This window comes from Gloeophyllum trabeum (genome assembly GCF_000344685.1).
Source record: "Gloeophyllum trabeum ATCC 11539 unplaced genomic scaffold GLOTRscaffold_00010, whole genome shotgun sequence".
Lineage (NCBI taxonomy): Eukaryota > Fungi > Basidiomycota > Agaricomycetes > Gloeophyllales > Gloeophyllaceae > Gloeophyllum > Gloeophyllum trabeum.
Genome location: NW_006920419.1, coordinates 239672 through 266187, shown reverse-complemented (window position 1 = coordinate 266187; position 26516 = coordinate 239672). Strand labels below are relative to the sequence as shown.

General features: G+C 53.8%; 12 protein-coding genes across 12 annotated transcripts; 6 read left to right on the top strand and 6 right to left on the bottom strand.

Annotated features, from left to right (window-relative positions):
* Nucleotides 1-136: 136 nt before the first annotated feature.
* Nucleotides 137-669, top strand: GLOTRDRAFT_44775 (uncharacterized protein; the record flags this gene model as incomplete). The annotated part of the gene is made up of 2 exons (XM_007869516.1): nucleotides 137-481; nucleotides 553-669. The coding sequence occupies 2 exons, from the start codon at nucleotides 137-139 to the stop codon at nucleotides 667-669; spliced, it is 462 nt and encodes a 153-aa protein (XP_007867707.1).
* Nucleotides 670-918: 249 nt separating this feature from the next.
* GLOTRDRAFT_116938 (kinase-like protein) lies at nucleotides 919-1973 on the bottom strand. The gene is made up of 2 exons (XM_007869630.1): nucleotides 1474-1973; nucleotides 919-1407 (listed from the first exon to the last, which is right to left on the bottom strand). The coding sequence occupies exons 1-2, from the start codon at nucleotides 1937-1939 to the stop codon at nucleotides 983-985; spliced, it is 891 nt and encodes a 296-aa protein (XP_007867821.1). The 5' UTR covers nucleotides 1940-1973; the 3' UTR covers nucleotides 919-982.
* Nucleotides 1974-3147: 1174 nt separating this feature from the next.
* Nucleotides 3148-4800, top strand: GLOTRDRAFT_116937 (uncharacterized protein; the record flags this gene model as incomplete). The annotated part of the gene is made up of 6 exons (XM_007869629.1): nucleotides 3148-3234; nucleotides 3291-3311; nucleotides 3379-3817; nucleotides 3873-4062; nucleotides 4148-4663; nucleotides 4728-4800. 6 exons carry the CDS (start codon nucleotides 3148-3150, stop codon nucleotides 4798-4800), a joined length of 1326 nt encoding a protein of 441 aa, XP_007867820.1.
* A 92-nt stretch (nucleotides 4801-4892) lies between these two features.
* Nucleotides 4893-7445, bottom strand: GLOTRDRAFT_45208 (MFS general substrate transporter; the record flags this gene model as incomplete). Its single annotated transcript, XM_007869539.1, has 13 exons — nucleotides 4893-5007; nucleotides 5074-5227; nucleotides 5293-5435; nucleotides 5494-5600; nucleotides 5663-5972; nucleotides 6022-6099; nucleotides 6158-6237; nucleotides 6294-6344; nucleotides 6475-6645; nucleotides 6790-6856; nucleotides 6917-6989; nucleotides 7052-7130; nucleotides 7185-7445. 13 exons carry the CDS (start codon nucleotides 7443-7445, stop codon nucleotides 4893-4895), a joined length of 1689 nt encoding a protein of 562 aa, XP_007867730.1.
* Nucleotides 7446-8859: 1414 nt separating this feature from the next.
* GLOTRDRAFT_130819 (uncharacterized protein) lies at nucleotides 8860-9283 on the bottom strand (the record flags this gene model as incomplete). Its single annotated transcript, XM_007869628.1, has 4 exons — nucleotides 8860-8929; nucleotides 8983-9035; nucleotides 9091-9160; nucleotides 9255-9283. 4 exons carry the CDS (start codon nucleotides 9281-9283, stop codon nucleotides 8860-8862), a joined length of 222 nt encoding a protein of 73 aa, XP_007867819.1.
* An 819-nt stretch (nucleotides 9284-10102) lies between these two features.
* On the top strand, nucleotides 10103-10997 carry GLOTRDRAFT_130818 (uncharacterized protein; the record flags this gene model as incomplete). Its single annotated transcript, XM_007869627.1, has 2 exons — nucleotides 10103-10142; nucleotides 10714-10997. The coding sequence occupies 2 exons, from the start codon at nucleotides 10103-10105 to the stop codon at nucleotides 10995-10997; spliced, it is 324 nt and encodes a 107-aa protein (XP_007867818.1).
* Nucleotides 10998-12369: 1372 nt separating this feature from the next.
* GLOTRDRAFT_78492 (PRP3-domain-containing protein) lies at nucleotides 12370-14910 on the bottom strand. Its single transcript, XM_007869626.1, has 9 exons — nucleotides 14778-14910; nucleotides 14716-14722; nucleotides 14596-14628; nucleotides 14251-14547; nucleotides 14035-14196; nucleotides 13485-13985; nucleotides 13325-13421; nucleotides 13054-13267; nucleotides 12370-12995 (listed from the first exon to the last, which is right to left on the bottom strand). Exons 1-9 carry the CDS (start codon nucleotides 14834-14836, stop codon nucleotides 12497-12499), a joined length of 1869 nt encoding a protein of 622 aa, XP_007867817.1. The 5' UTR covers nucleotides 14837-14910; the 3' UTR covers nucleotides 12370-12496.
* Nucleotides 14911-14987: 77 nt separating this feature from the next.
* GLOTRDRAFT_130816 (uncharacterized protein) lies at nucleotides 14988-15799 on the top strand (the record flags this gene model as incomplete). The annotated part of the gene is made up of 4 exons (XM_007869948.1): nucleotides 14988-15341; nucleotides 15400-15455; nucleotides 15509-15576; nucleotides 15630-15799. 4 exons carry the CDS (start codon nucleotides 14988-14990, stop codon nucleotides 15797-15799), a joined length of 648 nt encoding a protein of 215 aa, XP_007868139.1.
* Nucleotides 15800-16041: 242 nt separating this feature from the next.
* Nucleotides 16042-16772, bottom strand: GLOTRDRAFT_106859 (uncharacterized protein; the record flags this gene model as incomplete). Its single annotated transcript, XM_007869951.1, has 2 exons — nucleotides 16042-16477; nucleotides 16537-16772. The coding sequence occupies 2 exons, from the start codon at nucleotides 16770-16772 to the stop codon at nucleotides 16042-16044; spliced, it is 672 nt and encodes a 223-aa protein (XP_007868142.1).
* Nucleotides 16773-17645: 873 nt separating this feature from the next.
* Nucleotides 17646-19188, bottom strand: GLOTRDRAFT_122136 (aldolase; the record flags this gene model as incomplete). The annotated part of the gene is made up of 7 exons (XM_007869625.1): nucleotides 17646-18002; nucleotides 18057-18180; nucleotides 18236-18254; nucleotides 18316-18454; nucleotides 18514-18677; nucleotides 18730-18875; nucleotides 18931-19188. 7 exons carry the CDS (start codon nucleotides 19186-19188, stop codon nucleotides 17839-17841), a joined length of 1014 nt encoding a protein of 337 aa, XP_007867816.1. The 3' UTR covers nucleotides 17646-17838.
* A 476-nt stretch (nucleotides 19189-19664) lies between these two features.
* Nucleotides 19665-22785, top strand: GLOTRDRAFT_139710 (SIN1-domain-containing protein; the record flags this gene model as incomplete). The annotated part of the gene is made up of 9 exons (XM_007869624.1): nucleotides 19665-19687; nucleotides 19769-20554; nucleotides 20607-21334; nucleotides 21396-21470; nucleotides 21522-21795; nucleotides 21853-22085; nucleotides 22143-22219; nucleotides 22269-22530; nucleotides 22591-22785. 9 exons carry the CDS (start codon nucleotides 19665-19667, stop codon nucleotides 22686-22688), a joined length of 2556 nt encoding a protein of 851 aa, XP_007867815.1. The 3' UTR covers nucleotides 22689-22785.
* Nucleotides 22786-23431: 646 nt separating this feature from the next.
* On the top strand, nucleotides 23432-26353 carry GLOTRDRAFT_130812 (uncharacterized protein; the record flags this gene model as incomplete). Its single annotated transcript, XM_007869623.1, has 6 exons — nucleotides 23432-24194; nucleotides 24245-25054; nucleotides 25108-25190; nucleotides 25269-25429; nucleotides 25507-25568; nucleotides 25641-26353. The coding sequence occupies 6 exons, from the start codon at nucleotides 23432-23434 to the stop codon at nucleotides 26351-26353; spliced, it is 2592 nt and encodes an 863-aa protein (XP_007867814.1).
* Nucleotides 26354-26516: the final 163 nt, after the last annotated feature.

Genomic DNA, 26516 nt, shown 5'->3' with positions numbered 1-26516 from the left:
CCACTTATGCAAGTTGACAGACCCATCAGACAGCTCAGCCAGTGGACAGCACTACTCAGTTGAATAGATTAACGGTAACGTCAACCCGTCACTCCAAGCTTGACTGCATCATGTAGACTGACATGCTGGTCAGACGATGCCTCGCACCCTCTATTTGGCCATCTTCCATCGCCATCTGTTTCCTGCCCATTGGGTCATATATAAACCCAACACAGATGATACTAGCTCGCCGGGCACCATGCTCCATGTCGAAGGTGATGTGGCGAATGGTTTTTCCCACACCGTAGCACGCAACTATGATATCTTGAAGACCAGTCGAACCTACACAATGATTACGCTCGGCCAGGTCGATAGTCAATATGTCAAAGACTACCCCAAGGGCGCATATGTTTCTCTTGCCCCCGTCCAAGCTATCGACAGGGTCGAACAGGTCATTCTCTCGGTCCCCGCGCCGGGCAAAAGCCTGAGATCAGCGACTTCGGTGAGCTCCTCCGCTGCCTTCAACTATTCAGGACTCCAGCTGAGATATAGCCGTAGGCGGTCACCGCGGAGAAAGTGAAACAATCAAACTGTCAGGACTGGGTGAAGGAGTGCGTCAAGGTGCTGATAAACCAGGGTATGCTCCCGAGCAGCGCGTGGGACGTAGTTCAGAAGGCGCCCCTCAACTAGGGGCGGTAGATCCTGAGTCCCTGTTTCATTCGCGTATGATATAGGATATGCAGTCCTGGATGTACGGCCCATTTACCCATTGTCGTGGAATGAGAGCCTGTTTGACTCGTGATGATCTGATGTTCTAAGACACCGACTGCAGTATAGCTCACACCGTCTCGAATAACTCACGGTGAAGGTACAATGAGGAGTGAAGCATCAATGTATGACTGATCCTCCACGCACGTCCTTGTCCGTCCTCGGGCTCAGCAGAGACTCGGAATCACACGCTGCACCGGTACCATGCCACTATACAACACTCTAGCAGCGCGAGTTATATTCCATATCGCCCAGTGTAGTAGTCCCAATAGCCAATGTCCTCGTACACGTCCAGAAACATGGGGATATAGCGTGTCGCCCACTCGTCATCCTCTCTCACCAGGCGGGCTGCTTTGCAGTACTCCCAATAGTCCGGATACCATCCGGACTGATACCAGTCAATGATGCTGAGGAGCCGGGGTCGCTGTCCGTCATCAGTAGGTGTCGATACCAGAATGTTACTCTTGTCGAGATCTCCATGAGTGAATACGATGGGTGCATCGTCAGGGAGCCTCCAGCGATCTGGGTCCCCGTCCGGATAGGGATCGCTGGGACTGGGCCAGAACGCTATGTACTCGTGCAGAGCGTGAACGGATGGGAACGGCCCCGCAACGCGACCATCAACAAAGGTGTCGAGAATGGGTTGGCGGGCTACGTGACCTGATTAGGTTATCCATTTAGCACTGACGTGGTTCCGTTCGGGGGACGGAACGGAGGAGCACTCACCTACGAATGGATCAGACGGGTCCTGCCGCAAAGTACGCAAGGCGCGAATGGCGGCACGCAATTCCAGGCATATTGATTCTCGGTCGGCGTCGGAAAGGGAGTCCCAGCAATCCTTGAGGGTCACTCCCTTTACAAGCTCCATGTAGATAAAGAAGTCTTGGTCGTCGTGCTTCCAGCCATAAAGCTCGGGCACAGGCACCTTGTCTTTGAGATAATGTCCGATCATCCACATCGTCTGTGCTTCGGCTATACTCTCTAGAGGACCGTATTTGACTATGAGGCCCATGTCGGGGAAGTACACTGGGTGATGGCGAGAAAGGGGACCCTGCCGCTCAGCCTGCTCACGTACTTGGGCGATGGAAGGAAGAGCGGCGTGTTTACGAAAGAATGACGAGTCTCGAAACTCGATGCACTCGTCCCGAGGTATGATGGAGAGGTCAACTATTTGCGTCACATTGTCTGACATGGTTGTGTCGTAACCGGTGGAATATATCCGCAACCTATAAGAAGATAGTGTCTGGTCAGTGGCTTGTCGCAAATACATATGAAATGTAGTGACAGATGGTCAAGGCGGCTGGGTCTCCACTTGATGACTCGGAGCGGTCGACTCACCACCGGTGAAAGCTCTCTCTAACGACTGCTCGGGATGCGGTGCGGCGTTTCTGATAGAGTAGGATGGTGCAGTTACTTGACGACGGTAGCAGTGACTATTTGAAGACGTTATCCACTGCTGTCTGGTTTCCTCGGTGTGCTCCCGTAGCCCGCTGGCAGGATCGCATGTGTAGCGAACTTTGTTTCGAATCCGCTCACGCGCCGGCGGTTCCCCGACGCCACAGTTGCGAACCGAAACTCTTCGTTTCACTTGAGTAAACTTCTGAAGTACGGGACGGCAGACGAAAAGGTATGGTAGAAAAGTATCCGACATCCCTGTCGCCTTTCCCTGTGTCGTACGTGTTTATCTGGATTATGCACTGAACGCGAGGACTTGCAACCGTGAGTCAACACAGTCGCACCGTCAATGGCATGTGCTTTGCCAGTGCGGTAGACTGTCGACTATGCAAGGGAAGAGTCTGCGTCTCTGAATCGTGTCCGTCCTGGGAGCGGCCGTGATTTGGTAGCGTCTGTTTGTGCCCCTACCATAGCTCTTGGTGGTGCATTGGTGACTCGGTGGTGAGCCATCCGCCTTCTCTGTGCTAATCTAGTATCAGTATGTTCCTCGATGCTTTTGGCTATTGGGAGAATTCCCATGCTTCTGCTGGCAGGACACCATGCAAAACAACCAGCGCAGGATGAACATTCCATATCTCGCTCAGGAGTACACTCAACATTTATTGGAGAGCTTGCCGGAGACTGGGGGAGACCCACGACTCAATAATCTTTTACTCGTCATTCGTGATGCATATCGAGTTGAATATCTAGCGGGTGCAGTTTGGATACTGGTGGTCGATGGCTTCGAAGAGTCGTCCGTCGTGCATACCTGCTATAGAGCCTCGATATTGCAACTATGAGCTGTAATGAAGTTGAATGCTACGTTGAGGCACATGATGAACCCGTTGTGGCTGCGCGTCGACTCGGGCGCGCGACTCACGCGTGGCTCATTCCATCATGGCCATCCATCCTTGTCTACGCCTCCATCGTCCGCCCGACAATTGCGATAATCCTGGATAATAGGACATGTTCTCTGAACGGAAGGCATCGTACAAGGCGCCGCCAAGCTCAGTCATCGATATCCGCCAGTCTCAGCAAGCTCGCCGTGAAAAGGTCTGCTGCCCGGCCGCCCTTACCCATCTCAGCACGTACTCAAATATTTCGTTCAGGCACTAGAAGAACAGAAACGCGTGTGTGTCATGATAGTTTGCACCGGCCAAAGTCTACGCGGTGTCTGACCGCTGGATACTGCTACAGCGCCGCGCCCGGAAAGTTGATGCATCCCGCCAGCTCGATCTCTTTGCCGACCTAACCCTCGGACCCTCGGACGACGAAGCAGACGAGAACGGTGATGGCGAGCCTGAAGTCGTGCGCTCCGGCGTGGCGTCGTTTGCCTCCCTCCTTCCCGGCCCGTCGTCCTCTACTCCTACTCCGTCCACCAATGATCCAGCCCAACCCGAACCGCAACAGTCAGGCAAGAAGAAGCCCAAGAAACGCAAGAAGCGCAGCGCCAAGAAAGCCAACAAATGGGCCGACAAATGCATGTACGCCGAGCTGCTCGAGATGGACGAGGCGTCGCCCTGGTCGGACGGTCTGCCCGACGATCTGGAGACCGGTTTTGTCGCAGTCGCGCCTGTTCCCGTAGGGAAACGGTGTTTAGCTGTAACACACCAGTCGGCTGGGTATCCCGTTACAGGTGTGTTCAAGCCCACTACCCGTCGACCTACGGACTGCTTATTCTGGATCCGTAGGCCCTAACACGACGTTACGGTCAAGACTCCAAGGCAAGTCACTGATGCCCCCATTCCCGTCCCCGCTCCCGCCCTCGACTATTCTCGACTGCATACTCGATTCAAGGTGGCAGGAGAACGGGATATTACACGTACTAGATGTGATACAGTGGAAGGGGCAGGAGGTCGGCGAGTGCGAGACGGCATTCCGGTACGTTCTCCTGCGCGTCCATCACATTCTTTCTCCCTCTCTCCCTGCCTTCCCCTATTTTATCCGCTCACACAACGACACCCAGCTTCTGGTGGCGCGACACCCGCCTCTCCGAGCTCCCGCCCTTCCCCCCACCTCCCTCTGCGCCGCTCGAACCGCCCGCCTCCGCCGACCCCGCGCACTTCCCACAAACCTCGACCTTCCCTCCGTCAACCCAGCGGTACCGCTTCCCCCACCCCGCAACCCTCCTCCCAATCCCCTACCACCCCTCCACCTCCGTCCCCGCGCTCGCATCACACATCATCCCCGCCGCGCGCTCCGTGCGGCACGTCACTGTCCAGATTCCCTCCTCGCCGCGCTTCTCGTATACTTCGGCGATGGACATCGATATGGCGTTCGGGAGCGGGAGCGGAGGTGGCAGTGGGGGTGGGAGTGCGAGTGGGATGAAGGAGGTGACGTACGAGATACCCCCGGACGGCCTCCTGCTTTACGTCGCCCAGGCGAGCTACGAGCCCGGCACGAGTCCGCTCAGCAGCTGGGTGCCGCTCCGTCCTGACCCCGACTCCGGTGTAAGCGAGGGTGCTCTGGATGTGTTCGAACGGTACGTCGTATATCCTCTCTGTCTCGTTGAATGCATTCTAATGCAAAATCTCGCTTGCTTATAGGCTGGTCAGGCGGAGATTAGCTGGTGCTACAGCACAGGGACAGCTCATAGAGGTGGATATGGATGCCGATTAATCTATTCATACATTGTTCGTGGATAGTGTGATGTTACATGTATGATAACATGGGGGCAATGCAACGTATCAATGCATCGAGAACCGTGCCTGTCACGACACGACATTCAGAGCCCACAACATGCGAATAATGCTTGCACTTACCCTCAAATCTGCGCCCTTCACCTGCAATGCAGGCACGATCAAGAGAAACAGCCCCGAGACAATCCTGCACCCAGCATGAACCCGATCAGTATCCCCTTCAAAAAGGGGGAAAGCATATAAAAGCACTCACGCAGCTTCGCATCCAAATACTTCCAGAGCGCCGTAGCTCTCCGCCCACGGCACCTGGAAGAAGGGCACCGCGAACCCGCCGAGGGCGCGCGATAGGTTGATGAGCGCGCTGATCTCGCCCTGTTGCTTCGGGAAGCAGTCGTTGCAGTAGGCATCTGAACAGATGATCAGTTAGCTATAGACAAGAGAGGAGATGCAAGGGGCACAAAAGCATACATACATATCGCCACCGTATTAATCATAATCGCAACTTGCGCAATCCCCCAGCCCATGACGAGCGCGCCGACGGACATGTGATTCTGGAAGGACGCGCCGAGCAGGACGAAGCCGCAGATGTACAGCGGGATCGCGATGTAGCATGCCCTGTTCATAGCAGTTAACAGCGAAACCCGGCTGTGGGACAAGGATAGGTAGGACACACCACAGTCGGTACTCGGCCTCAAAGACGCCGTTATGTTTCCGGATGCTCGCGTTCTGGATCCAGTCGTTCGTATACCGGCCTACAAGCTCGCCGATGACGACTGCAACCTGGTGGTATCGAAGAACCCTCAGTAAGTGTGGAAAGACTGGAGGCAATAGCGAGGACATACGATAGGCGTCGCGTATCCGGCTGCGATACCGTACTGGCTAAACCCGTAGCCCACCGGCGGAGGCGTCCCGAGGAACACAGCGTTCGTGACGTTGATGCCCACGCCGAAGCCGAAGAGGATTCCCTCAAACACCAGCACGCTGAGCAGGTGCGGGCGCCAGATACAGTCGACGTGCGAAAGGAGCCCGTTGAGCAGGGTCGGTCGATACTTGCCCATGCGGCCTCCCGTAATACCGACCAAGGTTGCTACCCTGGAAGAGAGGGATTTGCCGGGGCGGGGCGGAATGGGCTGGACGGAACGGTCATACAATCTTTGCGATCATGAGGTCAGGGTGAGCAGGAGGTGGGACATGTACTTACGTCTCCTCGCCGAAGAAGGAAATCATGAACACGACAAAGGCCCCATAGAGGGACGCGACGCCGTACGACCAGCGCCAACTGAGATTCATCCCGTTAGCTCCGTCATCACTTATCCGACCCCGTGGGTTGAACTGACTCTGCTCGTGCTACCAGGAAGCCGAAGGCAAATGGAGAAAGGAATGGCGCGATGATGAAGCCCATAGTCCACAGGTTGAGCTTTACACGTACTCGGAGTTAGTCCAACTTTAAATGGAAGGCGAGAGTGTGCACACCTTACGAGCTTGCAAGTGGAATGGGTACAGGTCGGTTACGACATAAAGACCCTATGCGGCACCCGTTGAGGGGCACGTGTATGTGTGGAAACTCAGTTGAATGATATTCTTACTGTAACTTGTGGGCATGTTCTGTCGATGCAAAATCACGTTAAACAATGGACGCGGGATAGGTTGCCACGGAAAGAGTAGGGACGTACCCAAAAAATGCGGTAAGACATCGCATGGCTAGAAGTATGTATCTTCGTGTTAGCCTTGATTTAGTGAATTCTGTGAAGGGACGGAACGCACCTGCGAAGGTCTTCAGATTTGGTGCGAACGTACAGCCAACCATGAATGCAAGTGCGAACACCTGTCACGATTAGATCAAGTTAGTACTGGCTTACTTGCGGTACCTCGCAAGTCAAACATGCCTGGGACCAGAATAGGATTGGAAGTCGGCCAAAGCGCCGCATGAGGATAACGGCGGCTATACCGCCCCATCCTTGATGATCACAGCGTAAGAATGAAATATCGTCTGCAGATAAAGCGGGGAACACGCACCCAGGAGAAAGATACTCCAACTGCGGGGGTATATTCAGAATCGTAGTCGTCTGCGTGAAAAAGCGGGATTGCAAACATACTTTGACGTAAGGTTGTTTATCACGCCCGTGGTCGTATCGTACTGCTTTGCGAGAGCGAACAGCGCAGCGATGCCTGCATTATCCAGTCAATCAAAACGCCTCTTCCTCTGAAACATGAGCAAGCAGACGACCCACCAACTCCCGAGTCGAAGTCGGGAATCACCGCAGCTACGGTGACAATGAACAGCTGCATTGCCTTGCGTCCGTCACTCCACTAAAATCTGCATGAGCCTCGCGAACGAACGGTATCATAGAAAATCCCACAAACATTCTGAGGGTCCTCCGGGTCGTCGGTAGGTTGAGGCCAAAGGACCTTCTTCCTGTCCCGGGACAGCTTCAGCCGAGAGGCTATCTCGTCCCCAAACTCAATCCGCGCTTCCTCTGGATCGACGACGAGGCGTCCGGCGACGCGCTCGTGGAACGTGGTGAGGTCGATATCCGGGCCGAACTTGTGTTCAGTGCTCGTCTGAGATGGAGCCTCCTCCAGTCTCCGTTCCTCAGCTTTCTCAATATCGACGGAGTCTGCCATCTTGAGGACATCTTCAGAGTCGATCGGCAGGGTCATGACTGCGGGGAGTAAGGGTTGGAGGAGAGGAACGCGGTGTAACAACCTCTACCCCTCGTTCTTATCGTTTATCCTAGATACTTCACCTGCGGGGTAAGAAACGCGGAGGTTAATCGTTTAGCATAAGGAATGCAATTGGCCAGAAGAGTATTCAAGGCATTACACAACGTTCGGCTGGGAAGAGATGCTGTGCTACAGCACTGTCATATGACCTTCTTGACGTTCTCGGGGCGTCCGCTGCTCCGCTTGCTCGTCCTTCTTCCCAGAATGAATGATCGCATCTGTAGCAAGTGCAAGAGGCCATACTAGTAGTGCGTATGATGATGGACCGCCGGTGGGAGTCATTGTGTAGAGAATTATTAGTAACTGTGCGCTGGTGAAGCAGCTCACGGCAAATGTCGATACGCTATTGACACTGGCGTGAGCTGCTTCATATTTTATCCACAGAGATAACCCAGTGCAACGAAGATGCCTTGTGTAGCCCTGGTGTAGCCCACGAATGTGGGATACCATAAACTCGGAATAGAACGAGACGGACAGCTACAACTTCTACTGCAATATGAACCAATCACAAGTCATCTCGGTAAATTCCGGCCTCCCTATAGACCGCCTATCTACTAGCTACGCCGTTTACAAGTCTAATTCCGGCCCAATCGCCCAGACTTTCTCCGACTCTTTCTCGAGCAAACGTCCCAAGCGTCGGTACTTAGGAGATTAATCGTTGTATCTCCGTGGATACGAGAAAAGGTCCTATAATATTTTCCAGGGGTTTCAGCGAAGTAGAGGCACTCTAAAATACACTGACTACGAAATTGGAACTTAACTGCGATCCAGAGCCCGGACTTGAAGCCACCGCCGCTCGACATGGCTACACCCCCACGGTTCCTGCAAAACCAGTATGATCGCTACCCAGACGACGGGACTAAAAAACATCAGGAAAACCCTCTCCCGCTAATTAGATATAAAAGAGCATAATTGTTAAAAATTATACAGATTATCTCATTATACCCGATTATCGCTAAAACGCTAGCCCCTTTGTAATTATGCGTGGTTATCCAACATTTATATCTAATAACATAGCCTTAGACAAGGCACTCTCTTATTTTTATCTCCTTTTATTGACACGGTATAGCATAGATGGGAGCAAAATCCATATCATTGCAGCAAGGGTATTGTATATACATAGTTGCAGTCTGTATAGAGCAGCCGAAACTGTGATAATCTATCTACACCCAAAATCTAATCCCAGCATGTACACGAAAGGATCACAATACCTCCAGTGTCTGTAGCAGGAAAGCAAGGGTTAGGGCACTGGATATACACAAGGTAACAACACGATACACACCTTCGACCACAACTTTCGAGTTTCCTCTTAAGGCTAGCCCACACCCAACCCAGCTGCCAAGGCCCAGTGAGCAAGCATACCAACTAACCCACCAACAGAGAAGCTACTATGGTATCTCAGTAAGAACGACTGCCGAGACAACATCGGCGAACTCACATCTGACCACCTTCATCTGTTACGGCAATCACGGTAGGTCGGAGGTCTTCAGCCTAGTCATAAATGCGTCAGCAGATATCCTAGTACTCAAAATCGACAAATACTTACTGCTGATGCATTCGACTTGAAGTCGACGAGCGGCAATGAGATGGGTGGCGGCGGGCCTCGGTCTTGGATTCTACAGGAAATGACATTATATGCACACTGAAAATGTGCCATATAAATCAATGTCGGCGAAAGCCAGCGCCAGCGAACAGTTACAAGTGACTTACCGTGGCTCAGGTGATGAAGGCAGCGCCATAGTCGTGCGGCGCTGAAAGGCGAGACCCCCGAGAAGAGCACAGCTGTTTGGGCACACAAGAAGAACTGGATGGAGACGGTGAGAGAGAGGGAAGTCGCGACTCGCGAGGACTGTTGAAGTAGATTCGGTCGGAGCTTGAAAACACGGTATCAACAAACTCACGTGACCGCGTCGGCGCATTCAAACCCGAAGTAACGGAAGTTCGAAGCCTCTCTCCGCAAGCTGGATCTCGCGCTATTGTGTGCTGGGCGCCCTCTCGTCTGTGCTCTCTCCCCTATGCACGGTGCATTTCCTGGCTACGCTAGGACAATCGGCAATATCTGGATAGCTTCGACATCGAATAGTCGTGTTCCTGTGCAAGGCCAGGCTTCCGCTGCAAAGTAACGGCACCACGATGAGAACGCACGCGCAGCCACGTCTCCGGCTCTATCATCCACGGCGACGAGCACGACATCTTTCAAACGCCCACATCAGGCTCCCGCCATATCCATATACCTGCACGCTCGCCGTACAACTCTTCAACATGCTCGTGTCGCGTTGGCCGGTCACATGAGCAGCCTGTCTTCGAGCGCAACGACGCCAACTTCATCGTCGCTTGTTCGCCCGTATTGACCGAAAGCTCAGTCTGACGACAGACAGGATGTAGATACATCAGAGAAGGGATATGCATCTGGTTCGAGACGTTTGATACGAGTAAGTCTCGTTTACCTTTTCCACACTCACTCAATACCACTGACCAAGGCTTTCTGCGCGCTACGAGCGAGTGTTGGGGTGCAGGCAAACTCCAGCCTTGGCTGGCGGAGGCGATGTATGACCACCATGGCTGGCATTGCGAGCACCCCACAGCTGACATCTTCTAGTATGTGAGCTATACTGATGGTCACAAACAGTGCCAATCCGGGTCCATGAATGTATAACGGTATAACGGGATGCACGAGAACATGGGAGTGCGGCCGTAGCTACTGCCCCACTGTCGGCACCTGGTAAGCCCTGCAGTCATGCCCGAGAAGTAATCGCGACAACTGGTAGAAGGGATAGCAGGACACAAGGACCAGACTCTGTTGGGACTTGTGGCAAAGGTTATGTATGTAGAATGTATCTACTACAAATGTCCATGATCAGATTGTATATATGTACCAAACTACATTGACTTTTGACTATGGTGTTCTCTTGTATGAGATTATGTCGGTTATATGAACTTATCCAGAACTTATCCACCCATTATCTTCATTATATGGCCCTAGAGCCAATTATGCAAAATTATGTCTAATTTGCCAGGGAGGGTTTTCCTGATGAACTTGTATGGCTACAAGCAGCAGGGAAGACATACAGCGGCTCGGGTGACCGTCACGTCCTCATCTGGTGGGGAAACGGTTTTACAGAGGACAACACACAAGTAAACCAGATCCTCCAACTGACTGGCCAGCCAGGTAGCTACAACTACTATGCGCCAGTCGCTCTCGCGGACGGCACTACTGTGTCGGAAGAGAAGAACCAGCAGATCCTCCTCGGCCAGCTCTCTCGTGAAGAGCGTGATGAGACCCTGCGGCTCGCGAAAGCGATACGGTTCTCTAAGACATCTGTTATCAACTCCTGCCGGACCTGGACGCGGGACCTGCTGAAGGCTATGGTCGAGAGGTCGCTTATTACTGTAGAGCTGTTCGACAAGATCGACACGAAAGTGCCCTTGAAGAAGCGGGTGACGGAGGTATAAGGACCTCTCCGATGCCAATCTTTCTTCGGGCACCCGTGAGTGGCCTTGTATCTCTGTCATCTCAGCCTCTGACTCAGTGTTCTAATCAATTGCCGAAATATACGTCGCAAGACATACTCCCAACTATCCGTCATCCAATAGGGGTCATGCGTTCGCGCGCGTTCCCAATATCCCAGATAAAATCCCGTTGTGTTCCAGCCTATCACCCCTGCCATGGTTGAGCCGCACTCGGAGACCACAGTATTCTTGGGTAGCAGGTCTCCATGTGTGAAGCGCACAGCCGCAGGAAGTGGGCCATCAGCTCGTCGGCAAACCTTCCCCTGCAAAAGAATAGGAGCAGGTTGCGGTACCCGGCCTCTAGGCCTTGCTCTTGCTCTTCACCGCAGCCATCTTCGCCAGGATAATCTTCAATTGTGCCGTGCTGTGTTCGAGTTGCTCCGTCGTCATCTTGTCTATGACTATATCCAACAAGATGCTCGGGCAGTGCTCCATGCACATGTAACAGGCCCTCAGTCGTGGATGTCTGAGGATCCATGGGACGGGCAGCCGGGCGACACACTTTGGCCGTAGTGTTTGTGACGCGCCATGCGCTGGAAGCGAGGGCATACGAATTGGGAACGTACAGCAAAAGCCCGAGATTGGCAGTCAAGTACCGAATCTAGAGTGCGGTGTCCAGTATTTGCTGCTGATGCTGAACCAATTCCGGGAAACTACAGTGGCCAACTGCGCCCCCAGATCCATTTTTCCCCTCCCAAAGAGTTTATGAACGACCCGAACGGGGACTGGATGTAGTGGCGCACAAAGGACGCTCGGCCGTCTGTCTTTCGGAAGCGGGCCAGTAATCCTCGTCAGACTTTTTTATGATGCTTAGTGTAAGCACGACTCAGGCATAGGATATTGCAGCCGTATGCTCAGGGAATATAAATGAATCCTGCCGACGAGCACCTTTGAGCTAGGAACCGGTCTGTTTACGTTCAATACTCAGCTCACAGTTACAAGTCGGAACCGCGACGCTAGCAACTTCCGCCGCTCGTCGACTTTGTCATATGCTTCGAAGGGATCGTATCCAAACCCCCGTCTTCCATCCGAGGGGTTACCGATGTGGGAAATTGTGGCTTGTGGCGCAAATTACCTCGGTTGTGGCACTAGTGTGGTCCTGTAACATGCGCGAGCCTTCCGCTTGGAACTTGCTCAGGTGAGTCGTTTTCATTGGACTCATCTACTGGGCTATTAACTAACGAAGCTGCTGACGGTAAGAAACGCATCCCCGTATGGGATGATGATTATAAACTGTGGCTCATCTCCACCAGTACTAGAAACGAGTTCCTCCCCTACCTTAACACCTTATGACGGCTGCTACAGACCCTCATCACAGCCGCTCGAACTGATGGTATAAAAGTAAATAACATAGCCTGCTCGAAATGGATCACATTGGCACAACAGAGACACACGTCCGTACCAGAAACGACGAGGTTATAGCCCTTCCTCCACTCTACATCTCACACAATCAACGAGCTCAGAATATCATCCTCCGGCGGCCTGTAATTCTTGGTCTGGTCCCAATAACCAGCCAACTTACTCCCCAACACCTCCTTCGCCGCACTATCCGTGGGGCAGCTCTTCGGCTTGAAGTTACTGAACACCCGATCTCTAATCTGGCCCTCCCACACCAGCTCGCACTTATTATCTTCGAGCGACACCGGCGCACCATCCTCAGCAGCAGGGGTAAACGCACGACTCTTCGCACGGCCGCCTTCCTCACCTTCGCCCCCACCCTCTTCGTCAGTCGCGACATCGTCATCCGCGCGGGCCCGTGCAGCGACGGTCCACTGAATTCGGTGCAGCATCAGCCGCTTGTAGTTCCTGATAAACTTCGCCGCGCCTTCGACATAGACCATCGAAAACGAGGGATGGAAGATGCAGACGCCCGTAAGGTTCATCTGTTCTGCATTCTTGCGCACTTTGAAGCGATGCGACGGGTCGGACAGAGTCTTGACCCTACGAGGCAAAGCACAGTAGGTGAGGATCAGCCACGGCATTAAGACAAGCAACCTACTTGAACACAGCAGCGCACAGCCCTTTCTTCTCCTCTTCCGCCTTCTTGATCTCGATCTTCTCCCGTCTCTGCTCGTCCGTCAACTTCCGCTCGGCGTTCATCTTCTCGTGTTGATGCTTGCGCATGGCCACCTCCCTGCGCACCCGCGCTTCCACCTTGGTCGGATCTTGCACAGCATCCGAAGTAAGGACCTTCATGAGATTCGCAAGGCGCACTGTGAACGCATTCTGTCAGAAACGACATGGCTTGTGTAGTTACACTGATCACTGACCTTTAGGAGGATCCGGCGGGATGAGACCCATACGAATACGATCTCTCTTATCTTGCAACTCCGCCTGCCGTCGTTGCTTCCTCATCTTCTTTTGCTCCTACAGGACGGTGAAGAATGTCAGCTACCAAATCCAGACTTGCCAAAAGCAAACGACACGTACCTTCTTGGTCAACTTCAGAGGCTTGAGCTGACTCTTATTTTTATCCCCAGGAGCCGGTATCGGAATCGGATGCTGCACGTAAATCGTTATCGGTGAACTCTCGTTCCGAATATTCAGTCTCTCAAAGCCCAGACTCAGATCGTCGTACGTCTTGTTCGGCAACAGGGCCGCGTCCCACCACTCGACGTCGGGCGGCGCCTCCCTGCGGATATTCTTCTCGAGCGTCTCGAACTCCGTGTCCAGCCCCGCCTTGCGCGCGCTTTCGGCAATCCGCTGCTTGAGCTCCTCGAGCTGCGCTTCTTGGCGCATCTGGTTCGCAAGCGCAATGTACTTGCCCTTCTGGTTGAACCGGAAGTTCCGGCCCATGCGTTCCTTGGGCGCGCCCTCAAAGACCGGGTCCTTAGCTGCGGCTGCGGCTGCGTACGGGTTCGAACTCGTTTCGACGGGCGCGATAACGGGAGTCGGGGCAGGAGGGGGGGTTGGAGCGTTGCGGATGTTTGCCTTTACTTTACATGAGCAGCAGCGGGCGGGGAGGCGGCGATATGCATACCTTGATAGTAGCAAACTTGGGCTGCATGGGCTTGTACCGGTCCTTCTTCGATTGGGGCGCCGACGGCGCTGTATCAAGTAGAAGAGGATGAGCAGCCATCTTGAGACCGGCGCCTTGCTGAGCAGGCTCCGGCGCAGGCCTCCCCTTCTTGGCTGGAAGGGACTAGGGTACCTGCATTGAGCAGAATTTCATGAGTACGAACAGTGGGATGCTCACCATGTAAGGATTATCCTTCACCGCCAGCTTGCTCTGTGCCTCCGCCACGCGACGCTTCGCCTCCGCCACTCGCCGCGCGAGGTCGGGATCCAAGCCTGGCGACGGGGAATGCTCTGCGCGTCCACCGGTCGGCGTCGACGGTGCAGGCGACGGGGCAGCTGTTACGACTGGTGACGGACGTGCGGGAGCAGGCGAGGGGGAAGGGGCAGGTGCCAGGCCAGAACCACCTTGCTTCATGGCTGCTAGTTTAGCCGCAATTTCGGCGCGCTTCTGCGCAATGAGGTCCTGTGCAGAGAGCTAAGCGTCTGGTTAGTACTGCCCGGACTGGTCACTGAGAGTACTCACCGGTGTCCCTGGTTTCGAGCCATTGGCGGGGGTCTGAGGGGCGAAGGAAGTTATAGGGACGAGTCAGAACGATGGCAGACGCGGTATTCACCTTTCAGAAAGGAGAAAATTGGCACTCACGGCATCACTAGAGGAGGTTGCGCCGTCAACAATGAGAAGGACGAAGCAAGACGGACTCTGACCTTTTCAGTTTCTTCGCGACCGAGGCGTCGCCGCCCTCCAACGGCCGCTTTGAGCTCATCTTGGATACGACAACGACAACGACAAAGAGATGGCCAAGGTTGGGCCAACGACGTTGTTGGCGACGTGCACGACGGCAAGGGCGAGTGTAACGCGTCACGCGGGGCAGTCACGAACAGGGCGAAAGACGCGTTACGTAAGCCCAGTAATTCATGTTCTCCCTGCGACCTGCGCTGAATATCTGTCGGGCCTCCGCCTCCTCGTCGCTGACGCCGTTGTCGTCAGCGTTCGGAGTGCAGTTTGCTCGGGGGCGACACCAGCTTGCGCCCAGGAAGGTCGAGCACATCAAGCGGCACAAGGGCAAAATCCCGATTCCTATAGGAGGATCCACGAAGGGCACGACGCTCGCGTATGGCGACTGGGGCATCAGGATAAAGGGCCCGGGGGTGCGGTTCACCGCGAAGCAGCTGCAGACGGCGGAGGAGGTCATTCGGCGGAAGATCAAGGTGATTAAAGGCGCAAAGGTGTATTTGCGAGTGTTCCCCGATATTCCGGTTTGCGTGAAGGTGAGGCATTATGTTCAACAATTCTTGGGACTCGACCTGAGTGTTTCTGGTTACGTAGGGAAATGAGACGCGTATGGGTAAGGGGAAGGGTAGTTTCGAGTTTTGGGCGACTCGGTGTGTATCGCTACTTTGACTGCGCGAATCACCGAAACTAATGTTTTCGTTAGCGTCCCGACAGGACGTGTAATTTTCGAGATCGGGGGCGCTCCCATCCGAGAGGAGCTTGCGCGAGAAGGTACGGATGCCAGCAGCTTAGGCATCGAAGACCTCACTGACAATATTCACCAGCACTTCGACAAGCCGCAGACAAGCTCCCCACGACAATGGAATTCATCACGAAGCGGTCACCACCTCGTCTAGGCAATATGCTTATCACGCCAGAGACCGCGAACGTCCCAGCACCGCCCATGATCCAGCGGACTGTTGAGATTCCTGCCGCCGCAGAGGCCTCGGCATAGAGCACGATATGTCAGTTAGCAGCACCTTGCTACATCATCTGCATACTATGGTATACGTCGACAGCCCCCAGTAAGAGCTTCCATGCCGAGCTTTGCATAGAGGTACATACTTTCGAGACCTTGCGCAAGTGTTCCTGCTATGCTTCACGATGCACTTGTTCCGGGGAGCCGCTCATCATGATCGAGCAGCCATGAAATTAATATAGATGATAACTGAGAACGAATCACACCTCGACATGAACTCATGAGCTACTCTGCAGTGGTGTAGGCGCAGAGCTCGACGCCTCCGGTTGTGCCGCCAACGCCGCCCTCCGCTCCGCCGACCTCCTCACCGCATCCACCTGCTTCATGAACTTCACGGCCTCCCCAACCTTCCTCTCCCTTGCTCGCTGCCGCCGCTTGTTCAGATGGCTCCAGTCCTCGCCGACGCCGACCTCCTCTCCGTACGGTTTTTCCTCCTTCGGTTCTTTCGGCTTGGGCGGGGGCGCCGAGCGCGTACGCCAGAACCAGGCGTCCACGGCCGAGGACGAGAGCGAGGACTGCCGCGCCTTCCGCTGGGCCTTGCTCATGGCCGCGAGCCGCTGCGCGATCTCTGCTTCCGTCGGGGTGACCTTCGTGTGGAACTTTTCGATCTCGTGGTTGGCCATCATAGCCGGTAGCACTACTTGCTTGAGATACCTGTCATACATTCTGCGCTGAGCCGACTAAATCAAAGGGTAGGAAACGATACTATTCACCTCATGGACCGGATAGGGTGCTCAGGATGTGGTGGGTACGGCACCTGGTTCACCACCCCGGCCCTCTTCACCGAGACCTGCGGCGGGGGCGGGTCGACCGGTGTCTGCGGCGTCTGCTGGGTGACGAGCTTGTACAGCTCCCTCGTCGAAAGGGGCGTCGTTCGGGACTGGAACACAGACCGGACCAGCCGCATGGCCTCGGCTGTAGCGTGCGGCGTCCAAGCATACACGGCCATCGAGAAGAATTATGAGCTGAACGGACACCGAACGCGAGAGTGGCTGAAAGTGCAGAGGAATATTTGTGTCACGCTTGTAGAGGCTACTACGTAGCGTGGCGAAGTGGCCAGGTATGTACCACAAACGTCAATCAACCTTCCAAATTAGTCCTTTGTTTCGATTTACCTCAAAATTCGACTTGCGCAGCAGGCTCCTAAACCATCCGTCCTTAGCGTTCTCGCTCCTCCTTTACTAGGTGCAGTGTTATATAATACAAATCTATTTTTAATTTATTACCGGATACAGAACGAACAAGAGGAGGAGAACGCTATAGGACGGCTGGCACAAATGTCGTCGCCGAGATCCCCGAGGCTGTGTCGGAAATTTCCAAATCGCCTTACGAGGCCTTGCAAGGCTTCCCAATGCGGCAAGGGCGGACCTAAGGACGGATGGTTTAGGAGCCTGCTTGCGCAGGAGCACTGACCTGCTTTCCCCACCAATTGATTCCTGAAAATCATCTCTATCTGTTGTTTAGGTATTTGCGTGGCAGTCGCTGCTATACATCAAGGACGAAACTCTGCCCTCTGTGAATATGGACATGTCTGCACCTGGCCCCGCAGGCCCCTGGTAGGCAATCGTAATGATTCTCTAGAATTGAGACATGGATGGGGAAGCCGCGTCGCTGGAGGCATGAGAACGTCTCAGAAAGCAGCGGCTCGTTCTGTGGTCGCATGCAGACACAACGCACTGTCGGCCCACTGCACTCACCGGAGTTACGATGCTGCGGTACTTCGACTCACCTCTGGGAGCTACCAACACGAACCGTCCGCACATCGACGATCGGATGTTAGTTTGAGAAAGTCTGGACGACCGTAGTTTCTGAACCATTCATGCTCCACTCTCATTGGAAGTTCATATTCTGCTTTCGAGTTTTGGGTATACATAGTACCAATCATATGATACAGCATTCAATGGCACTTCCTTATCTCTGTGCTTGATAGCAACGAGTGAGCTTACTTCGGCACGGGTAGGACATGTGCACTGGCATGAGCGCTTCACCATACCTCGTCTACACGTGGTAAGATCTCACTTCGCAATCTCCCTTTTGATCAGCTCGAAAGTCTTCTCCTCCATCATCGCAAACAGCTCCAGCGCATCCTTCAGCTTGCGGCTCGCCTCCACGTCCTTCTTCAGCGCCTCCGTTAGCAACTTACCGCCGTCGGCGAGGAAGTCCCCTTGAACCGGTGTGGCTAGGAGCGGGAGCAACGTCAGAGACATTCGCCTAGAAAAGGAGCTGACAGTACCTTGGCCAGCCTTCGTAGATTGCAGAGTCTGAAGATGCGTTTCTTTCGGCGACTGCTTTAGTTGGTTCAGGACGCCGCCGGATAGTGTTAGGTGGTCCGAGCCCAGGGAGGTGAGCGCCACGACCTGGAAGAAACATGTTGAGTTTCCCGTCTATCCAGCGCTATGAATGATTAGATACCTCTTCAGCAGTAACAATACTACCACGAGATTACGTAGCAGTAAATCACATGAGCAACGGGGTAAGAGGACCGCACGAACCTGGCGGGCATGACGAGCGTCTTCGACCCGATAGCCTTGAACGTCTGAACAATGGAGCCGATCACGGGCGCCATCGGGTGCTCGACGGATGTATTCGCATAGTCCTTCCACAACGAAGGCTCGAAGTGGACGCGAAGTTCTTCGGAGACATTCAGCGTTGACCCTGTCCCGCAGTCAGAATGCAGAGCGAGCACACACCGTTGAAGTAGGGAGCGACGTAGAGGCAGCCCGCTTGCGACGCTGCGACGGCTTGCTCGACGGAGAAGAGGCACGTAGCCAGGGTACGAATGCCTTCGCGTTCGAGTTGCTGGCAGGCGAGGATGGACTCGGGCGTCGCGGGTATCTTCACGCAGACTCGGTCTCTGGTGCGGGGGTCACTATCTGGGAGGAACTACAAGAAATGTACTAAATTACTTAGGAATGCCGTGCTTCTCAAATAGGGACACAAGCTTCTTGGCGTGCTGGACGGTCCCGTCGGTGCTGTACGCAGTTGCAGGGGCTACCTGAACGTGCACCCGGCCTTTGAGATACGGGTATACTTCCTTCGCTAGGAGAACGTTCTGCGCACACGGGTCGTCAGTGTGAGCTACGCGCGCCAACCGTTATCGAAGCTACCAGGAGGTCCGTGACATCCTTCACGAATTCCGGATCAGACGGGGATCGCTCGGCTTGAGCGAGCTCGATGGCCTTGAGTAAGACCTTATGCCTGTCAGCACGGCTAGCGTTATTGTAGACGATGGCCTGGTTGGACGTCATGTCCTGGAACTGGTAGACCCCGCTGAAGCTTGCGGCATCGTTGGGATCCATCGAGTCCACATCGATGGTCACCCGAGACGCAACAACCGAGAAGAGAGTTTCACCGCTGGCAGACATGCGTGCAATAGCACCTCGCTGAGATGAAGAAGGCGAGAGGGGGGCAGGGCGCGATCCATTCTACAGCCTGAAGTACCCCTCCGGCTCCGGACCGACGGTCCTCTAGGCTGACCTGTCGCATTTGTTATTACGTGCCGCTGTCTTGAATGACGAGGTGCGCAGGGGTCCCCGGCCGGTCGAATGCAAGCCTCCAAAGTCGCAATGCCGTCCGTCGACGACCGTGCGAGATTGCAGACTTGCACTCAGCCTGTTACTCATCCTCAGAGCTACGGAGAATTGAACCCAAGTCCCCCTTTCATGAATTTAAGCCGTACAGTCTCTGGGGTATAAGCTAGAGATTCGCCGAAGCGCCGAAGACGCAGAGACCAGATTCAAGACATGATGGTAGGAGGGAGACGCCCGTACGCGTTGGACTCCGACGGCCATCACGAGTACCGTGGCCAACGTCTGTAACGAGCATCGACCGTCATTTCTGAATGTCTCTCATAAGTGACCCAGAGTAAGTCTATACCATCTGCTACGAACAAGATCAAAAATCTTTACTGAAATTGAAGGATACATGTAGCTTTCTGATACACAGCATACGACTGGAATACCTACGGAATGTGGACGACCCCTACGGACCGAGACTGATCTCGTTGAACCCTGCGTACAACACCAACCCTTACATCGTCGCTGCCGGGCTCGCAGATATCGAGAGATGGCCCGAGCTGGCGGCACCGACGAGTCCTCTGCCCACCGAGACCGAGACAGGGCGCCCCGTCGGCGGGGCTAACCTGAAGCACACTCATACGATAATGGGCCCTTCTCGGACAGGGATGATCGGGATGCGGGTGAACGGTAAGAGAGAATCAACTTCCAAGTCTCTCCGAAGAGCCAGGTCTGCGCGAGCCGCGGCGGATCCTGAGAGCATCAAAGTCGTGGTGGACGCTGGATCGACCAAGGACTCCGGGGGGCCGAACGGGGCGTCCTTGCAGCAGCAGGCTGTCCAAGGAGATGAGCAGGTAACCATTACTACGTCTGCACCGGAATCTGAGCCACCGAAGGCCACCGTCTCCGCCAATCCCAATCCTGAGAGATCGGAGCCCCCAGCGCCAGAGGTCCCTGCGAAGGTGCCGTTTATACCAAAGTTCAAGGGCGCGGCTGAGATGGAGGCGCGGCGGCGCGCCCGCCTTGAAGCGCGGAGACCGCCTGCAATTAATACTGCCCGACCACCTCCCAAGGCAGTCAACCTTGACCCGGAGATTTCGTCGTCGGACTCAGAGGGTGCAGCCGCAGACGAGGAGTCTGAGTCCGAGTCTGAGTCTGATGAATCCGACGACATACCTGATGCTGGGGAAGACATTGACGGAGACGAATTCGATCCGTATGCATCGTCTACATTTCAGGTTCGGTGTGCTAGCTAACGTTACTTCCAGAGACTTTGCAGCGACCCGCACGCCCGGGGTTGCTTCGGATAGCGCCTCCGAAATGTTCTACGTGCTCTCAAGCGGCAACTCGGGGGGGCTATCAGCCTCGAACCCATCTGCACTTGCCACATCCCTCCTCACTAGCTCACAGCGCCAGCCACGCCTGAGCCCCGTCACCGAGAGCCGCACAAGCGAGGAGCACAAGGCAGCTAACGGCGAACGCACAGGGCCGCCGCGGACGCAAATCGAGACCGGCTTCGAGATGGTGTCGATGCCCCCGCGAACTCAGCCCGGCGCGAACACATCTCCCGCGCCCAAAGAGAGCGCACCCGCGGACGCGCTGTTCGCGCGGAAGAAGGTGCCGCCCGCGCGCGCCGCCAAGTCCGCGCTGACGGCGATGCTCGCGTCCGCGTCGAGCAACTCGTCGAACCCGTTCACGGAGCTGTACGCGGCGATCTCCGGGCGCGCGGAGAAGGAGTCCATGAGCGTGCAGATATACTTCCCGCACGCGCGCGAGCCTGCGGGCCGCGCGATGGAGCTGAACGTCAGGAAGGACGCGACGGTCGAGGAGGTCGTGGGCTTTGCGCTGTGGAGCTATTGGGAGGAGGGGTGGCTGCCGAGGCTGGATGAGGGCTTGGGCGGGGAGGACGATCCGAAGAGAGAGGTAAAGTTGTCTGCTATCGGGTGGATACTGAGGATTGCGGAGGAGGATGGGGAGGTGGACGAGGACTTTCCGCGTCTGTGCGCTTCCGCTTCCTCTGGTAGGCATATACTCATGCGCTATCCTTATTTGCACAGCTCCGGACCGTACAGCGAAGATATCCAAATTCAACTTCGACGCATACGCAATACTAGAGGCGAACCCCTCACAAGGTCAGTTGTCGGGACCTCTAAAGGGTACCGTGTATTGACAATAGTTTCTAGTACAACAAAACCGTGTGCTCGAAAGCAAGCTGCAGCGACGCCCCTCAAGGGTCATGGCGGCTAAGAAGAAAGTGGAACTCGCCCCCGCTGGGTTGGCGCCGCCTGGTATCACAGGTCCAGGCACCAGCGCAATGCTTGGGTCTACGTTGGCGTCGTCGCAGGGTATGCTATCGTCGTCGCTCGGCCCGTCATCCAGCTATGGCCCGCAGGTGTTCCTGCGTATCCGGATCGCGGAGGCTGTTGATTCAGTGCATGTCTACACAACCGTCCAAGTGTAAGTCCATCTTCCAGCACTCGTGAGGTGCGCGATTGACAGGCTTTGATGCACCAGGTCGTCCGGGACTTACATGCAGGAAGTCCTTGAGCTGGTTTGCCGGAAGCGCAAACTTGCGGATCCGAACCAATATGCACTTATACTGCCTGAACAGAATATTCTTGTTCCCCTGGATCGCACGGTCGCATCCCTGGAAGGTAAGACCATATTGGTCCTCGCCAAGCGGTCTATGCTGCAAGAGATGGGTGTCCGGGTCGACAAACAAGCTGGCCGTACTACCGATCCTAACGGTAAGTTCTGAGGGAGGAGGTTGTACGCGTATCAGCTCACAGTGTTTTGTCACTTAGCATCCATATTCAAACGACAATCGGAGGTGCCAGAAGTCGGGTTCAGCGCGGCCCTGGATTACATGGCGGCTTACAAGGTAGGGCGTTAACTGCAATCGCTCGTCTGTGTGCTGAGACCGTCCCTAGAAATACACGGTCCACCGCAAGATACCGATGTTGGTCGGCCGCCTGGAGAGAGTACTCGCCTTCGACGGGGGTTATATCCATATCATGCCCTCTGCGCACAAAGCCAAGGCGGTATTCGAGAGTGGAAAGACGGCGTCCTACAAGATTGACAGCGTCATAAAGTGCAAGCAGTCGTCGAAGTCGTCTTCGTTCAAGTTTGTTGTCCACCAGGACGGGCGCGTGAAGAGGTACGATTTTGAGGCGGAAAGTCCCAAGGCTGCTGGTGAGTCGCAAATGACGTGGTGGTGGACTACCTGGTACTGAATGACTTTGTGTGGTGTAGCTGAGATCGTCAAGACGATACGGGAGATGAAGATGAAGGCGAATTTGGAGCGGTCTGGCACCGTCAATAGGTCTCGTCGCAGCAGACAGGTCATGTAAGATAGTGAATTCTCGCTTGTATACCCTGCACATGTCATCGTATCACAGTGGCTGTATATTCTGTATCACTATGTGTGTCGATCTTATCTCTCCCCGCTTTAACGGTTGTCTGTCGACGGTGTGCCCATCGAGTGTAAGTGCGTGACATGGTAGACTACAAAATAAAGCTAGGTCACGCGTGACATCCTACAGACCAAACTTTCTGGACTTGGCCTTTACAGTGGGGGTCGGCAACTCCTGCCAAATTTAAACTCCGACCCGCGCGTCACGCTTTAGCCACACCAGCCAGGAAACCTTGGCACCGTGCGGTGCAAACTCTGGGCTCAGTAGCTACTGTAAAATCGCGAAACAAATTGTAGATAGTCTTTTGTATAGCGAAGAATCTATCCTTCCCGTCCAATTTTGCGATTTTGTCCTTGAAGGTAGAAAACCGGACAATTATGGGGGCTATTTAGCCCAGAAACACACATACAAAGTACAAATCGGAAAAAAGGACGGGAAGGATGTGATTTTTCGTCCATAAAATAATATTATATGATTTTTCTGGGAATTGTGGTGCTGTGTGGAATCCACAGTTTGCACCACAACGACGTGCAGCCCGATGAGCCTGTTCGGCAAATGCCGAAACGCGTCGAATGAGCGCGTCGCGACGCGTCGGGTCGTGTTTTTACGGTGACACATCACTTCTGGCCGGTCTCGCAGCTATTCTGGGCTGCGAGATTGACCTGCTGGGCTTCCTCGTCATGGGTAGGCCACGGATAGGGCGTTCTCGAGGACAGAAGACTCAATTCCGGAAGATAGGACCTGAAGGCCGTAAACCAGTCTATGATAAGGAGAATCTGCCTCCGCGCGGGTCCCGGGGGCTTCAGCAAAGAGTGCATGAGCATGAAAAGGCTATTAAAGCGCTCTCACGGACCAACTCATCTCTCTCAGAGGATAACTCTAACTTACAAGAAGTTAATCACTCCCTTCAGACTAGACTAGAAGAGACTGAGTTTGCTGTTGGTCTTGGAGATATGCAGCTGGAACTGGCGCATTCTGCCTTTGAACGTGCCGAAGAGCAAGTTAACATGAAGAGTGGGCAATTAGCTGCAGCTCAGGAGGCTGGGTCATCTGCATTGCAGCAATTGGACAAGGTGCAGACTGAAAACAGGTCATTGAGGAAGGACAAGGACACACTCCGGAAACGGATCTCACGTGCATCTGGGCAGCAAGATCGGGCCATCCAGAAGGCAGTAGAGAAGGCTGAGCTTGCACACCAAGCTGTGGATCTGACAACAAAGGGTACCTACACCAGTGACTCTCGTAATATGGTCCGGGACCTTGTTTCGGGGGGCCGGGTGGAAGGAGCAAATGTCAATGCTGTTATTAAGATTGTTGCTAATGGTCTTGGGGTAGACCTTGATGAGTTGAGGATTCCCAGTGCACGGAGTGTTGGCCGGATGGTTAGCGAAGGGTATATTGCTGGCCAGCTTCAGTCAGTTGACGAGATGCACCAAGCAAAAAGTGAGTGTTTTTCAGCCACTGCCGAAGCAATTCAGCCTTATATCGGGTAGACTTCACTATCAGTGGTGATGGGACATCACACAGACATACTCAGTATGAGTCCAAGCATGTTGCCCTGCCGGTTCCTTCTTACAACATCAGCGAAGCAGCAAAACAGTTTCCAGAAATCCCTGCTAATCGGTTTTACAATATTGGATCTGCTGTCAATCATACCAGCGAGAGCCAGCTCGAAGGATGGGAGAAGTTATTTAAGGCTCATTATGCTCTCTGGAATGAGAGTCCTCTGGCGAAGGAAAAGTTAGACTGGCGTGAGCTTCTCCCAAAGCTCAAAGGTATTCTTACCGATCATGCAGAGGATCAGAAGAAGCTTGCCCGTCTCTTCCAAGTATGGAAGGATCGTGTTGACCGAGAGATCCGAGGTGAAGAGGTGCTCCTGGGGAAGTCTTCAGCTGAACTTGTGGCGATTTTATGTGATGTCAACCACCGGAAAATCTTGGACGCTGGAGGGATTGCAGCATGGGATAACCTTCCTGATGAAGAGCAGATTGAGCGGGATAGGAAGGCATTCCAGGAGCTTCTTATGCAGTACGGTGAAGAAGCTTTCCAAAAGCTCAGTGATGAGGAGAAGGAAGAGGCAGAGCGCTTTATCTGGTCTGGATGCACAATGCACAAGGAACTAAATGCGGTCAAAGGTGGTAACACACGGATGATGGCATTTTGGGGAGAGAAAGGCCTCATTGGTCCTATCAAGCTCATGAACCGTGATAATGATGCAGCTGCCGCACTAGGGTCTTCAGAAGCCAAGAGACGTGCTGATGATGTTTCAGAAGGTGGTGGTGTCAAGACAACAAAACTCGCAGGTATGCCATAAATAACATTTTTTATTCCGCTGATAGTGCTGAGAATACATTAGGAAGCATCTTAAATGATCAGAACAAGAAGAAAGGGCAACAAGACACTTTTGTGTATTTCTTTCTTGTGGAGCTCAGCCTTGCAGTACGTTTCCCGGACACCAGCAATACACGGTACCAGTCACATTGTGAGGCAGCTGTAGCACTTCTGGTCCACCTTCAGCTCTACCTGACATTCCTTGAACTGGTCCGTGACAAGAAGGAGAAGCGCAACTTCAACCACATGGAAGCAAACCTTTACAAAGCCTTACAAGATATTCCAACAATAACTGAGCTTTGCGTTCTGGCCTTATATGCCCAAGCAATCAGTCATCCATACATCCAGTATGTTCGTGAAGGCTCCAAGAATATCCTTGACCTTGGAGAGCTTCACATGAAGGTTGAGGTCTTCTGTGCCTCAGTTGTCGCCAATCAGACCTGCTTCTGGCTGCGGATGCAACATATGTGACTGGGACATTGAATGGTCAGTCTTGGCATCGCCCTGATGTATTTTATGTCATTCAAGCCCTCAAGCCTTGACTCCCTCATTTACAAGGTGCTCTGGTGGCATTCTTCAGTGGTGCATTGGAGACATGGAAGCGGTTCAGTATGGAATTCAAGGACGGTGGCAAGATTTCACAGCTTTCACCAGCCCAGCGTCAAGCTTCCTTCATGCATACAACTAACGATGCAAATGAGGGTAGCCTCGGATCCATGCGGCAACAGCTTCTCCGCAATTCATGTCTTACTTTGCATGCTTTCAATGCAAGACGTATGTGGAAGGTGAACAACACAAAGGGGTGGATGGCTGCAAAAGCAACACCAGAGGTGGAGATGTTCATGAAGAAGAAAGCTCGTGAGCTGGATGCCAGTGGAGCAGAGAAGAAGAGGAAGCAAGAGCTAGTTGAGACTGAGAAGGAGGAAGTTGAAACAAAGCGTAGGAAGATCAGGGAAAAGGTGGAGAAAGAGAGGAAGCACATGGCTGAGCTTGAGAAGATCAGTCTTTGGACTGACCTTCAGCAGATCCAGCAACATCCTGGAACCAATGAGCAGCTTGATGAGCAGCTTGACAAGCACAGGCAACTGGAGATCAAGGCAGGGATCTCCAAAGAGCAGAGGCTTGTCCCCATGAAGTCCAAGGTTACCAAGAAAAGCGAGAAGATTACTGCACTATTGGAGGCCGTCAAGAGATTCTCTGCAGGCTACCCTTGTAATTCTTTACCAGCTGCTATAATGCCTGAGTCTGAGGACTCTGAAGAGGAATACTGATTTATTACTAATATAGAGCACTATATAGACTGTAATAGCACTTCTTATTGTAGATATTATCCATATAGCCCTGTATCTGATACTACCAATCTATATCCTTGTAGTTCAGCTCACTACCACGAAGGAATATGCCAAACAACCCGAGATGAGTAGCGAGGCCAGA

Coding starts and splice junctions, on each gene's coding strand:
- GLOTRDRAFT_116938 (XM_007869630.1), bottom strand. CDS start 1,939: ATGTCAGACAATGTGACGCAAATAGTTGACCTCTCCATCATACCTCGG. Junction 1,408..1,473: donor CCCGTCTGATCCATTCGTAG/GTGAGTGCTCCT, acceptor TAACCTAATCAG/GTCACGTAGCCCGCCAACCC.
- GLOTRDRAFT_78492 (XM_007869626.1), bottom strand. CDS start 14,836: ATGAGCTCAAAGCGGCCGTTGGAGGGCGGCGACGCCTCGGTCGCGAAG. Junction 14,548..14,595: donor GCTCGAAACCAGGGACACCG/GTGAGTACTCTC, acceptor CCAGACGCTTAG/CTCTCTGCACAGGACCTCAT. Junction 13,268..13,324: donor CCCGCCGGATCCTCCTAAAG/GTCAGTGATCAG, acceptor ATGCGTTCACAG/TGCGCCTTGCGAATCTCATG.